The 15564-nt window shown below is 39.3% G+C and overlaps 1 protein-coding gene across 1 annotated transcript in view; it reads left to right on the top strand.

The window, feature by feature from the left end:
- Window positions 1–15564, top strand: part of cpne2 (copine II) — a 51739-nt gene that overhangs the window by 11319 nt on the left and 24856 nt on the right. Inside the window, exons 3-10 of the mRNA XM_005934997.3 lie at window positions 1830–2009; window positions 2197–2271; window positions 2924–2995; window positions 4347–4430; window positions 4605–4694; window positions 4995–5093; window positions 7035–7121; window positions 9255–9314. Of these exons, the coding sequence (XP_005935059.1) occupies window positions 1830–2009; window positions 2197–2271; window positions 2924–2995; window positions 4347–4430; window positions 4605–4694; window positions 4995–5093; window positions 7035–7121; window positions 9255–9314 (747 nt within the window). The remainder of the gene's footprint in view (window positions 1–1829; window positions 2010–2196; window positions 2272–2923; window positions 2996–4346; window positions 4431–4604; window positions 4695–4994; window positions 5094–7034; window positions 7122–9254; window positions 9315–15564) is intronic.

Here is a 15564-nt window from a genome sequence, read left to right as displayed (position 1 = left end):
TCAGGCTGGAGAGTAGTGGGATGAGCCAGTCAACTACCTGGTTTAGAAGAGTCAGAGCAAAGAACATGACTCTCACAGCACTCTTTTCAGGCACCCACACCCTCTTATCTGTCTGCTGTCTGGACTGCTCTCTGGGGCCATGAGAACACAGCGCATTGAGAAACATCAAAAACAATGGCTTTAGGGGAAAGGGCCCTTAAATTGGATAAAGTGTTGTCAGACGGCTGCAGCTTTTTAGGACTTTGTTTTGGTTTAAGGATACATTTACTACAAACCACCGCAGCAGGCTACTTTAAAAGTTCTGATAAATCTGCTGTTCTTTATCAACCCAACGTCAGACAAAGGTATAATATTTATAGGAATCTATAGTAATTCTGGGGATGGCAGGTAGGAGGCACATTGTTGGGTCTCTGTCTAACACACTCCCACAGATTTGATCATCACTGGCCAAGTTTGTTTTGTTTTTTTAGCTGCATCTTGTTATCGGGGGGAATCCTGGCTTCGAGTGGGCGCCACAGACTTTACGACATGCTGGTGTCACAATCAGGGATGCTGAAGAGTTGCCCGAGGCTGATTCTTGTTTAATGCATTCAGTATTAAATGTTTTTAGAGAAGTGTGTGTCAAAACTAATGTTAAGACTACACATCATTCTCTTGGAATCTCTAGAGTAAAAAAGATTGGAGAAACACAGACACGCATATGTAGCGACTCAAACTATTTTACAATCGTTTGGTGCGTTACAGTTGCCAGATACATATCAGTATCACTTTATTAAATTGCATACTGTATGCATGTACATGCTTTGCTTTTTGTAAACACAAACAGTAATATTTTTATACTATATAAAAACTTGTTTGTTTTTTGCAGCTTTGTAAAATTCCAAAATAAAATCCAATTTTAATTTTAATTTTAATAATTTAAACTTTTGCAACTAAATACTCAAAAGTTAAATTGATGATTATGTATGATAGTATTTACATGTATTCATACTAATAATTCAATTCATTATTATGTTTCTAGTCATTTATTTTTAGTCTTTTAAGCTTTCATTAAGAATTTACAAACCTTCCGTATAAATTGCCACATGTTGCAAGATTGCAGAGACTACCCAGTCTTGCAGTTTTCCACAACAGAGGAGTCACAGTTACTTTAACCTATTATTTTGGCATTCAAGTCTTGTTTAAGGAACATGGACCGAAAACCAAGGGAAAAACTAGCCACTTGTGTTTTGCTGGAAGGGACGGAGCTTAGATTTTGTGGTGACTTTGAGACTGTTAGATGCAGGTGAGCAGCTATTTTGGTAATGTAGTGTCTACACAAAACCAGACTCTACAGGCAGGATTAAAAAAAGCTCTTTGTTAATGGTGGTAGAAAGCAATCCAAAACACAGGAACAAGGAAAAAAGGTCCAAACTCAAGACTCGAACTGGTAGAGGACACACAGGAAATCACAACAAAGGACAACCAAAGCTCTTTCTACAAACTGACACACTAAGACTAATCAGGATAACAGGGAACAACTGGGTACAAGAGGTGAGGCTAATGAGGTATAACAAAACAAAGGAAGTAAAACTAAGGATAAAACACAGAGGACTGCCAAAATAAAATAGAAACCAACTTAGCAGAGAGATGAAGACCTGACAACAGGACACAAGAGCATTCTGTTGAGGAAGGAATAACCTAGGTCATGATCAATTAAAAACAAGCGCTGGACAGAGCTCGATAGTTCAGGACCAGGACTATGACACGCTTGTGAATCATTAAAAGGGACAATACTGGAATTATTTAATTTTTACAGCATTTTTCTCTCCTTGTTTCTTGACCTTTAGCTGGGACGCACTGAAACAGCTGTGAACAACTTGAATCCAGTGTTTGGGGTGAAGTTCCAGGTGGACTACCACTTTGAAGAAATCCAGAAACTTCGCTTTGCCATGTTCGATGAAGACAAGTGTGCCACACAGCTCGACGAGCACGACTTCCTGGGAGCATTTGTTTGCACACTGGGAGTGGTACTGAATGATTTCTTCTTCTTTGGTTTGAAGTATATTCTTTATAACTACAGGTATAGTCTAGAGAAGAAGGGATAGGATAAACTGAACTAGATGGAATTTATTCTTACAATTAGATGCAGACTGTATTTTAAAGTGGATTTTTGCTCAATTTCAAAAATAAATAATTGTTGTCCTGATCCAATAGATTGTGTCCAATAAGAAACTTCACAGACCCCTGATCTTAGCCAATGGGAAGCAAGCTGGCAAAGGATCCATTACAGTAAGAATGTCTACTGTCTCTTAAAAGAAAATATTATGAACTATGAACTGAATATTATGAATATTACGAACTTATTTGTTTTTTAAAAACCTTATTTACAAAAATAAAATAGGAATGGTCCCGAGAAGAGACCAGATTATTTAAGGGTAAGTTCCCGTTGGATCGTCAGTTATGTTGGTTTAAATAAATTAAGTAAAGACACCCCAAGCTTATTAGCGTTAGTATTTTCCTTAAACTGGGGTGTGACGGGTCGCCATGTTGCCCCCAGATCTAATTAGAAGTAAGAGACTCAGAGCATGACCGCCATCATAAACAGCCCTCAGACCCAATCTAATAGTGCTGTATAAGGAATATATGGAAGTCACTAACCTGGTGACCTGGCCATGCACCTGATTGAAAGGTGTCAATGTCTCGATGCACTTAATGAGTTACAAGACAAATGTAAAAAATGCACACTGTGCTGTGTCGCCTAAACTTGCTGTTGTCTGTGATGTTTACGTGAACGGTATGGCTACAGTCGCTGATCCTGATGTCATCGAGGCTGCTGCCGTTACCGTGTTTGCCAACGGTTCCTGTTGCTGTTGTTGATGTAAATGTTAATATTTGTGAGTGCTTTTGCTGCCGCTAATGTTGTGTGGTGCTCTTATTTTAGATAACAGCGCAGGAGTTGTCTGACAACAGAATCATCACTTTGACCCTGAGTGGGCGTAAACTGGATAAGAAGGTAGGCAGTTAGACCCCCGCATGCTCACACACGTACACACACACACACACTCAGGGTGCAAATCCAAACACACACATACACACACACACTCAGATATATTTGAGCATGCATACCACTTTAGGTCACACAAATACAGCCCACACAGACGAGATTTAAATGCTTTCATAGTCTTCACCTTTGTCTGCCAAACAACAGGCTATCAGGTGCTGGGGTAGCTGGAATTAAAACTGTTGTTTTGACACATTAAATATGTATTTTGGGATGTTTGCTGAAACAACTGCAACCTCCAACAGTCATTCCTGCAGCATTTAGTATTGGCAGATAATTTTGATTTAGTTCTAGTCGTAGCCTTTTGACTAAAGCATAAAATGGCTTCAGTCATAATTTCGACATTTAAATTCTTTTGATTTCAGTTTAGTTTTAGTTGAGTATAAATATCATAAGATTATAGTAAAATAAAAAACAAAAAAAACGCTGTATAATCTCCCAGTGTCAATTAAACCTTACTGCATAAGGTCGCTGATAACAAAGACTATGACAAAAATAATTTTTCAAAGAAATTTATTCAATAAAATTGTCCCTAACAACACTTTGTTTGAAACAACATTAAGGAAAAATTACATTCCCAAAGCCTGTTTATATCAGACTAAAATCACTGGGTGAAACCAGGAACCAGGACAAACAACATTTACAGGAAACGCACATTTGGGCCATATGTGCCGCGGGCATGATTGAACTGAAAGTGTATTGTGTGTATTGTGTATGATGCTAGTGATTCTGGGATGTTAAAACAGGTATGGAAAGGGGTTTGAAGTATTCGGTGGGTTTGTAACAGCAACATGTTTCTAAACCCTGAAATATAAAAAAGTAAGTGCGCACAATGACTCAGCTGCCATAATAGGTGCTACCTTTATGTAACATTACAAGGTGTTTTGGCCTATGGTACAATGCACTGTGTACTACAGTACACATATGTACCTTTTAAACACTATCATGTGGTGTTATTTCCGATTGAAGGACAATTTTAAAAATTGTTGATATTATAAAATTGTTACATATTAAATATCGGCGTTTAAGCAGCTTTGATATACTGCAACTCAGAAACATCATAACTGTGAGTAGGATTCAAGCTCAAGCTGTGTACCTGCTGTATGCTGTAGTTAAAACTCCAGTGAATTAATTAATCAATCTGATCTTTTAAGTGTTCGAAGAAACTTTTTTTTTAGAAATCACCTGTAGTTTTGCAGTTGTCATGCAGTGGTTAGTGGTTGCAGTTTTGTGAAAGAGATAAGAGATGTAAACAGACAAAAAAAGACATGAGGGCAAATTCACCGTGTGTTTGTTTGTGCAGGACTTCTTTGGGAAGTCAGACCCTTACCTGGAGTTTCACAAACAGGGAGAAGATGGTAAATGGATGCTTGTGCACAGGACAGAGGTGAGTCATTGGCAGAGGTTAAACTTACCTTCATCTGACTGTTATTATCGTTGACTGTCATTTTCAGCTAAACTTGGCCTCACACAAAGTGGTACAACTTTAATTACAGACATAAGTTCAGGTAATTGCATCATACATCCCCTCCTCTGCCTATTTTTGTGTCTGTGACTTCAGGTCATAAAGAACACTTTAGATCCAGTGTGGAAACCTTTTACCGTGCCTCTCATTTCTTTGTGCAATGGAGACGTGGACAGAAGCATCAAGGTTAGTAGTAAGAATTTTTACTTTCTCTATTAGAAGACATGTTTAGTATCAAATGTAATCTTCACTGAATCTAACAGGTGAGATCAACTGTGAAAAAAATAAAAAATAATTTTATCGTGTCCTTTGGCTAGAATGTCAAACTTGAAAAAAATTTAAAAGGAAGTGAAGAGTCAGTACAGAAGTGAAAGTAGGACACAGATACCAGAAACCACATAACCGCTTGAGTTTCCACTTTTATTTATAAGCTGCCCATGTGAAAGAAAAGACTAGCATGATGTGATGCATTCTGCACAATTACAGGTGCTGTGTTATGACTACGATAATGATGGAGGACATGACTTCATTGGAGAGTTTCAGACCACAGTTGCAAAGATGAGTGAAGCCCAGAACTCAGTGGAGGTAAAACACTGACATGATTGTGCTTGTGGCTCCATTTTAGCAGGTGGCATGTTAGCATGCTATTCGCTAGCAGATAACACAACTCAAACATGATTTAACACTGTTTATTGATAATAAAGGTGACAGGCTCATGAGAAGAATGGTAAATGGTAAATGGCCTGTATTTATATAGCGCTTTACTAGTCCCTAAGGACCCCAAGGCGCTTTACACATCCAGTCATTCACCCATTCACACACACATTCACACAAGAAAATGACCTAGGTCAGAGAGCGGCTCGAGAAAGGGCTTATTCAGGATAAGCGGTGCCTCCCAGGTTTAGGATATCGCTGTTACACATATGAAAGAGGCGAGAGTAGGGGGATGCAGGGTGGGCCGCAGAAATGCTAACAAATAGGTGTGCAAGCCAGGAAGGCAGTACGTGCAGCATACATAAAATTAAAGCTAATGAGTTTAAGCATTTGAATCCTTTTGTAATGCAGTGTCAAGCTGTGTACACACTGGAAGCAATTGGGCCAACATTGCAACAAGAAACTAAAGAAAGTGAATCACATTCAGCGACTTTGAGCCAATACGGGCGAAATAAAAGCTGGTGATCAAAAGTGGGCAGGGCCCAAGATAAACTTGACGCAATTTCTAGACAGGACCTGTATATATGACATATGACCTGGATGTGAACACATTAGAGGGTCATCTAGGCAACCAGAACTTGGAATGTCTACAAGCAACCAGGCATCGTACAGCAGTGTGCAACTAGTGAATTGTTTCCAGTGTGTACAGAGTTTAGTAGTAGGGTAATTAGATAATAATAAAGAGACATTATTTAAGTAAATACAATGTAATTACTAGACTTATAACTGTGCAATTGCTTGGTAGTAAGAGTACACATGGGTATATCTTAGGTTAGACTTTGTCTTATGCGACACGGTAACAAACTTGTGATTGGGTTTTACTTTGGTAATTTCATGATATTTATCAACTGATATCAACTTATGAGCCCAAGTGTTAACTTGTAATGTGAAGTGCTATAATTCATTTCTTACCAGATGTCTGTATTTCTGCCTGTTGTGGCTTGATTTATAGTTTAGAAGCATTCATTTATACATTGGTATTGTTTCTAATTTTATTGAGATTTATTCTTTTCGCATGTGAGTTCCTGATCTGTCAAAGATGTATGATGCACTGATAAGAACGTAGGTCATTCATTAGCAGGTCTGTGTGTGCGCGCGCGTGTGTGTGTGTGTTGCTAGTGAAACTGCATGCGTGCATGTGCCAAAGCGGCCTCATGACTTGTTCTCCCACTGAGTCTCATCATGTGTGGTAATGATGTTGGGTGGGGGAAATAACAAGGAAATAAAGATAAGAGGCAGGATGGAGAGGTGGGGGGGTGTAAGCAGAGCGAGAGCGAGAATGGAATGGATAAAAAGAGAAGTGCTTTTGAGATGTAAAATATCCCTTAGCCGAGCCTTAGTAACATGACAAGGCATTTAGAGTTACCTGTCATATGAATCGCTGACTGACTAAAATGTCTGTTTTGATCAGACATTGCCACCTAAGAGTGTGTCTGTGTGACTTACAGTATTAGCAGCCATCCTGTCCTTCACTTTTCTTTCAACAGCATCACATAAAATTAAATCTTTCTGTTTTTTAACACTGTATTGTTTTCATTTTCACTGTATTAATGGTACTATATCACTATAGTTTGACAGTCAAGGTGAACCTGCTCTCATCATTATGGGGAAGCTGTGAATCCAAGTCGCAGTCTTTCGATCGTCTACCTCTCTGATCATTTTCCCATCTCACACCAACTCTTTTCAACTCTGCTGTCATCTCAGCTTTTCCTCTCCTTGTATTGTCCCTGCTAAACCAACTCCTCTGTTACTGATAGTGACACATTCATTTTAATTCCTTTCATTTCCTCTTACCCGTTCCTGTATCTGCAGGTGGAGTTTGACTGCATTAATCCCAAGAAACAGAAAAAGAAGAAGAATTATAAAAATTCTGGAGTTATCATTGTCAAGTCCTGCAAGGTGAGGACGGATGGAGGTTTCTTAGCAATCTTAATCTTCGGTTGCATATAAATTTAGTAGAATTGCAGTAGATGTATTCTTTTTCTTACTGCTGTCACCGACACATTCAACTTGTGGCTTCACATATCAAACGTGTTTCCAAATCTAAAATCAGATCAATATTTTTAGATTGCCTGGCATATTTCCCTGTGGAGAAATATGCCAGGAAAAATAAATTAAGAAGCAAATAACAATAATTACAGCTGTGTTGTAAACTGGGGAATCTGTACTCAGTCAGGAAATTGAGTGATATTTTAAAAGAATGAAAGCAATGTTTTGGTTTTACATGCTCAAGCATTCATCATTATTAGTTGTCATGTTCTGATGTTTCCATATGGTTTAATGTTGGTTTTAACTGAAAGCTTATAGCTCTTATACAGGTGCTAAGTTTATAGTAGATAAAAAAACTTTAATAAAATAAAACACTGTGATTGTTACTGTTATTAAGTAAATTTTGCTAGTCGTGGTTCGGAGCCCCTTGTTGCCTTTATAACTGCCTTAATTCTTCATAGCATACAAGCTGCTGGGAACATTGCTCAGAGATGCTGGTCCATGGTGACATGATGGCTTCACACAGCTGCTGAATCTTTGTTAGCTGCACATCGATGCTCACTTTGAACTTCTGCATGGCCACATGCACTAGATCGCTACCGTGTTGATGATTGAAATTTGTGTTAACAAACAGTTAAAGTCCCCTGAAGTTTTTAGGAAGGGGGCAGAAGAAACAGAGCAGTGATGTTTTTCTACAGTTCCACTTATTTGTGTTTTAGTTGCTCCAGCTTCGGATGGAAATGCTCTCCATTTAGCTGCTACATCTTTACCAGCCGCTTGTATACTTTAACTTTCTGATATTTTGTGCGAACCACCTTGCATACCTTTGCGCCAGGATTTATAAGTGAACCATGAGGCTTCACCGGAAAGTTCTGCAGTAATTCCTGCAGTAATGAACTAAACCCGTCCACACAGAGCAACACAGATATTTCACAATGAATTCAGCAGCACAATTGAGTAAAGTTTGATAATACCACTGGTATATCAAACTTTTGTTTTAAATATTAGCTCAAGACGTTTGATCCATTAGCAGTCTAAGCAGGAGCAACAAAAATAACTCACCTACAGTAGCAAATCAAATAAATTATCCGGCCTCTCATCACGTCTTAATGATCCATCTTAACACTCGACTCAGTGAATTTCAGTTTTGATCAACTGACGCACTTCTAACTGGGCGTTCATAACTCCACTTGAATAGCTAATTAGTACGATGGCTCAGAGCCCCACAGAGGACACATTAAGCTGAACCATGGAGTCTTTAGATGCCTGTTGGAATAACATTAAAGCTGTGTGCGTGCAATGACAAGCTTTCATAATTGATTCCTTTCCTTCTTTCCATCTTTTTTTTTCTTACACACAATCATGAACAAGCCTTTGTACAGAGACACACATAGGGCACAGCGCATGAAGAAAATGGCTAATATAGTAATTATATTTGTTGGCTGGCAGCAGGGATTAGACTAATGACGGTAAAATCCATGCTAAATATTCATTGTAATTGGAGTGCTGAAACAAGATAAGTGGTGCTCTTCTGGTTGCACATTATGTCACGAAAAACATATGTCAGGTTTGTTTAAAAAATTTAAAAAGAATAATGTCTGTGTTTATGTTTGCAGCAAAGTTAATGTTGAATGATAGAAAACATAATTTCATCTATAGATGGTAAATGGCCTGTATTTATATAGCGCTTCACTAGTCCCTAAGGACCCCAAAGCGCTTTACATATCCAGTCATCCACGCACACATTCACACACTGGTGATGGCAGCTACATTGTAGCCGCAGCCACCTTGGGGCGCACTGACAGAGGCGAGGCTGCCGGACACTGGCGCCACCGGGCCCTCTGACCACCACCAGTAGGCAACAGGTGAAGTGTCTTGCCCAAGGACACAACGACCGAGACTGTCCAAGCCGGGGCTCGAACCGGCAACCTTCCGATTACAAGGCGAACGCCCAACTCTTGAGCCACGATCGCCCCTTCAGCAGATCAGTTCTCACTTGCACACTTATTTTCCTGATTTCTTGCTTTTTTCCCGTGTCTCTAGATTACAAGGGACTACACTTTTCTGGATTACATACTGGGAGGATGCCAGCTCATGTTTACAGTAAGTATGATATTAGCTTGCATGTTTAGATCTCTGCAGTAATGTTATAATGGGATATCGATCCAACTCTAACCCTGTCTTTTATAAACCAAAAGAAAAAGGGTTAAAAACAGAAAGGTGGTACTGATTGTTGTAAAGAGGAGAAATTGGGTATCGTGAAGTGTTGAAATGGTTGAAATGGAAAATGAATGAGACAAATGAGGAAAGAAAGGGAGAAAGATAAACAACAAGAAGATATTTTACCAGAGGGAGGGGGAGAGACAGAGAGGCGTCATGGTCTATTTTAGTCTCTTGTTAGTAGAAACTCTTGTGTGTCCCCGATGATGTCACACCTTTTTGTGCAACTCAGTGAATGAGAGAGAAAGAGTCCTTTTTTATAGTAGCCAGGCGCAATCGCTGCCACACATTGAGTTGTTTTATTAATATATTTCCTATAGCACTCATGCAATGAGAGAGTACACACATATACACACATGCACTTCACTGCATGTACACAACGACCCTTTTTCCCTCCTTCTCTATCTCTCCAACAATTTTCCAGCTTTGTGAGCTAGAACCAGGCTCCAGATGTAGCAGAATGAAGATAACATAGTTCCTTACATTTTGTGGTATTTCTTGTAAAGTGTGTTCTCAGATTGGACATCTGTGCTCCACATTGTACAGCTATATTTGTCAAGATTCATGTTTTCTCTACAGATGTACTGGAGGAGAGTTGATCGTTTCTGATTATATAAAATATAATGGATAGTTTAAATATCCTCCATGCACTTTGGTTTTATTCTCTAATGCTGGAAAAAAATACTTTGAGTACTCATACAGAGTAATGTAAAAAAAAAAAAAAGTACACCCTTACAGTCTGAGCACCTCTGTAAAAGTATATGTTTTGTCATTTTGCTAGCCTGGAGCATTCATGTGTATGTTAACACAATGCCAGCCAAATTCACTTTAATCTCGTGTTGTGCGATGCTCAGAAAATCTGCAAAAAAAAATCCAAGGGCAACAGATCTCAGTAAATGTTAAAGTTTATGATGGTACAATTAGAAAAGACACTGAATAAGAATGACTTGTTTAGGAAGGGTTGCCTGGAAGAAAGAAAACACAATAATCCCAAAAACCCCCACCCACATGTCAGCATGGGTTAAGTTTGCAAAGTTGTATCTGACAACAATGGACAGACAAGACCAAAGTGGAGATGTTTAGCCACTAAGTAAACCGTGAACTCCTTTGAACAACAAAGTATTGCAGAGTCAAATGTGAGGCCGATATCTAAAATTTGACTCAGATTAGTTGATGCCACAGGACAATGATCCCAGCAACACTACAGCAGAATGTCTGATAAAGAAAAAAATCATGGTGTTTCATTGACCCAGGCTTCAGCATGAAGTGCTGTGGTTGGACCTTAAGATAGCTGTGCGTTAAAATCAACGCCTGCAAACCTTAATGAACTGAAGCAACACTGTAAATAAGAGGGGGCTACAATTCCTCCACAATGATCTGAGAGACTGATACAAAGTCATCCAGAAAACAGTTTCTCCAAGTTATTACTGAAAGTGGCTCTACAACCTACTGAATCATGGGGTGGATGAGTTTTTGAAAAAGTTGCTGTTACATGATTGCAAATGTTGGTATTCAAAAAAACGGCAGAAAGAAAATACATGCTGCAGAGATATAACCTGTACTCACAACAATAACTCATACAATGTGAAGTCAGGAAAAGAAGTATTTAATTAAATCGATGTAGCTCTACATATTAAACCAGCCAAGACAGGAAAGGCTATATTACATTTTTAATGCAAAGCATCTGGCATAACAGTTGATTTCCATTATGTTTATTCTATTTAAGAAGGAAAAGGTTTAAATATTAACACGTGCACTTAGGTCCATCATGTAAATTTGCTAGATTTAGCCATATAGGCTAATTTTCATTTGCAGTCACTGGAGGTTAGTGCTATTCATAACCAAATTAATGAAATCCTAACATCTTTCAGGGAAAACCCACATGTGAACACATGTTGTGAGAAAATTAGTGTTGTGGGAATGGGCAGTATGCTGAATTTATCAGTCGAAATTGAAATGCGTAGGAGTTTGTGCTCAGTCAACGAGTTTATATATATGCTGATCACCTTTTTGACATAAACTCTGTGTATTTAGGAGGACAAGAAGCAGTTTTGCCTCAAGGCTCTAATGTTTCCCAAGTGGACACATACATAGAAGTATCCTGTTTTATCTACTATACCTAGTATCTATTTAGCAAGAAGGCATGTGTGTGCATGGTGCAAGGGATCGTACGAAAGTTCATACAATTAGAGCACCCAAAGCTCACAGCACAAAATATCTGCATAGCCCCCCACAATAATGCACTTTCACAAGCTACATACACACACAGTAATAAACCATCGGAACAATGTGATGCGTGAATACCTGTAAATTACTACTTAAATGTTAAATAGATATGGAAATGTCATCATTATCCACCCAGGAATCTGTTTTCATTATTTGCAACATGTTGACACTGCAGAGTAGTTTCGGAGTTTCAGAGTAGCTTCCTTCTGTGATAGAAGGCAGTGTTGACTATTTTTCTGGTCTCAAGAAAGCTGTTGTTGTGCACTGAGCTGTTGAGGACTACATTTTGTCTGAAGCAGTTAGCTGCTAAAGCTGCTAATAACAATGATAACCTCCAGTGTCAACCTGCTATTTACACCTGAGCTTATTGGTGGAAATGAGGCTTTAAAAGAAAAACGAATAGTTAGACACTTGACTACATATTTACAATATGATGTACAATTTAAGTGAACATATGTTTCTCAGTTTCATTTAATTTGTCATTATTTTTGGTCTAAAATGTCCAACTTTTCAAACAGTGTCCATTACATGCTGCTACATGCTCAACAGTATGTGGTGCTGTGATGAGAGCAAAACACAGATTTTAAAGAATTTTGTTTTTAATTTTTCTCAGTAACTAAGATGTTTTTAGACTTGCTAGATTTTAGTTTGTCCAGCTAACTAGAGTATAATGGAACAAGTGGTTACATAAGTAGCTACTTACTGTAGAAAGAGAAGCTGATTTTACCCACTTTGTTTGTAATCACTGAACAAAAATTACAGCCGATGAAGCCGTTAAAACAGAGGCATTATATAATCATGCTGTAGCCTCCAAAGGATGCAATGCAGATCCTATTTCATTGCTGAATTTTTGATAATTCTAGTATTTATTGAATGCTAAATGGGCCTCGGTAGCACATAATTCCTCTTGTATATACTCTACTCGGCAATTGACAACCTGTTAAAACTAGAAGTTGGATTTCTGAGTCGTCCAGCTGTGATAGGCCTTGAGGTTTAGGGCCATTAGGACGCTCTATGTCCAGCCTTCTCTCTTTTCAATGGCTACCGTGAAGGTGAAACACTCATCCCCAGGTAATCAGCCAGCAGTCAAGTGCCCCAACAAAAGGTTGGACAGCTCTCAGCCATGGCAATGTTTCAGCGTTACTGAAAATGCAAACATCCAACACAATGTGTTGAAATATAATAATTACTGGAATTTGCAAACAGGTTCTGACTCACAGAATTGTTTAAATACTTTTTAATCAGTTCCTCACTCAAGCTCTGCTCTTCTGGAATGTGTTGAATTTCAGTGCAATGGGAACATTTTCCTGCAATAGTGGTTGGTAACTTAAATCCTCCCTGCTCCCTCCTAATCTTTTGCCGTTTGTCACAAACCTGCAGCTCTTTCACTGAGTTACACACACACATACGCAGAGATATTTTACCTTCTCCTGCTTACAGGCGCATTTACTTCACACACGTGAGCACAAACGTATATCCTCCACACTCCATACTTCACACTAAACACTAAAATTGATTTTAAATGCAGATTCCATGGGTAAGTCATGACACACACACACACAAAGCACAAGTTCAAAACTCACTATCTGTGTTCATACAGACGTTTTCCTACTGCGCTCTGAACAACCGTGGCGTAGGTGTACATGCACACGTACACAAACATTACACCTCACCTTTTTATGCACGCTGACTGATTCAGACATGTATAATCTCGCGCAGATTCTCAATTACCAAAGAGTTCTCCTCACGTACACACTGGCATTTATATGGTCGGATTTTAGGACCTCGCTCTCTTTCTGTGTTCTCACGTACGCGGGGAAGCGGTCGTGTACAAAAAAGCCCATCCTCACAGTCACACACACATGCAGAAAGAGCTGTTCTCCGGTGTTCAATCAGACTTAGTATGGCTATAATCCTAATCTCCGCGAAGGGGAAGTCTCTCCTCTGGGCTGCAGGAGCTTGAGGAGAGAGCCGCATTTCGGTTACACACTCCAACACAAAGAGACAGCCTGCTACTGCTGATAGGCTGTTTATGAAACATTTTTACTAAATTAAGATATTATTAATATCATATGTTTGATATCATTCAGGGGCCATATAGAGAACAATTAACCTAATGGATTTTCAAGAATCGAAAGCAGACTCTTAGAGAGTATCTGTAGCTTGTGTATATTGTGTGTATATTATACCACAGTGAAAGAAACCACTTCCTGCAGTATAAGCTGAAACTCATATTAGTAACCTCTGTAATGGTCAAATCCATTAGTGTTCATGAGGAGAGTCATTGCTTAGCTTCCGTGTTAAGGAAAATTCCAGTTCATTTCAATGTGTTCATTTCTACCTTAAAGACCATTTTATTAGGTATCTATTGCCAGTAGTAGGTTGAACTCCCCTTTGCTTTCAGAACTGCCTTTATTTATGATGATTTGTGGCATAGATTCAACAAGGTGATGGAAACATTCCTCAGGGAGTTTGGTCCATATGACACCATCGCATAGTTGCAGCAGATTTGTCCACTGCACATCCGTCATGCATCATGTCCCGTTCCACCTATTGGATTGAGATCTGGTGACTGTGGAGGCCATCTGGGTATAGTGGATTCACCATCGTTTTAAAAAAAGTGTGCCAAAAAAACATCACCCACACTATTACACCAGCAGCCCGAACCAATGATACAATGGATCAATGCTTTCATGTTGTTTACACCAAACAGCAGAAATCGTGACTGAGCTAGTGCAAATCGTAGCCTCAGTTTGCTGTTTTTAGTTGAGAGTGGTGGCACCCAGTGTGGTCCTCTACTGCTGTAGCTCATCTGCTTCAAGGGTTGGCACATTGTGCATTTACATGGCTTGGCTTATTTGAGTTCCTGTTACCAGCAGTCTGGCCATTCTTCTCAGAGCTAATCTGGCCAGAGAACTGCCGCTCGCTGGCTGTTTCAGACCATTCTCTGTAAACCCTAGAGATGCTTGTGTGGGAAGATCTCAGTAGATCAGCAGTTTTTGAAATACTCAGACCAGCCTGTCTAGCACCAACAAGCACACCACGTTCAGTCGCCTTTTTCCCCCATTCTGATACTCGCTTTGAACATGATCAAGCAGGTGGTCTTAAACATTTGCACTCTTCATCTTAATCATAGCGATTCAGAGTGCAAATGCATTGCAGCCACTAGCAGCATTAGGGATCTAATGCCACGCCGGCCTGTTTTGCATCTGTAAGGAAGTGAAGAGCTTTCAAGGATGGTAGTAGGTTTTGCTTGTTGTTTCTTTACCTTTTATGGAGATCTGATTGTTTGTTCTGGTCAATCACTTGTCTTTTTTTTCTTAGAAGGGAAAAACACGATTGAGACATTAATGTTCATCGGAACTAATAATTATAGATTGGATTTATATAGCGCTTTTCAAGGCACCCAAAGCGCTTTACAATGCCACTATTCATTCACTCTCACATTCACACACTGGTGGAGGCAAGCTACAGTTGTAGCCACAGCTGCCCTGGGGCAGGCTGACAGAAGCGAGGCTGCCATATCGCGCCATCGGCCCCTCTGGCCAACACCAGTAGGGTAAAGTGTCTTGCCCAAGGACACAACGACCAGGACAGAGAGCCCGGGGATCGAACCAGTGACCTTCCGGTTACAGATACGCTTCCCAACCCCCTGAGCCACGGTCAGCCAACTAAAGCAGCATTAGTGGAATTACTCTTAGTAAACATAATTTAAAAAATACAGTTTACTCATTTTTCTTTTGGATTCAAACTTTTCACAAATCCTAATGCCAACAGCATCTTACGCAGCTTCTCTTTTCAAGATTTTGTCAGCTTTATGTTGTTAAATGCAAGTGTAGCAATCAAATCTACTGTGATGATTAAAATAAAGATGATCGATCGCCACTTTCCTTTCCCTGCTGATATT

Source organism: Haplochromis burtoni, unplaced genomic scaffold (assembly GCF_018398535.1).
Source record: "Haplochromis burtoni strain Fernald_Lab_line unplaced genomic scaffold, NCSU_Asbu1 Contig_188, whole genome shotgun sequence".
NCBI lineage: Eukaryota > Metazoa > Chordata > Actinopteri > Cichliformes > Cichlidae > Haplochromis > Haplochromis burtoni.
This window is presented reverse-complemented; position numbering and strand designations above follow the sequence as displayed.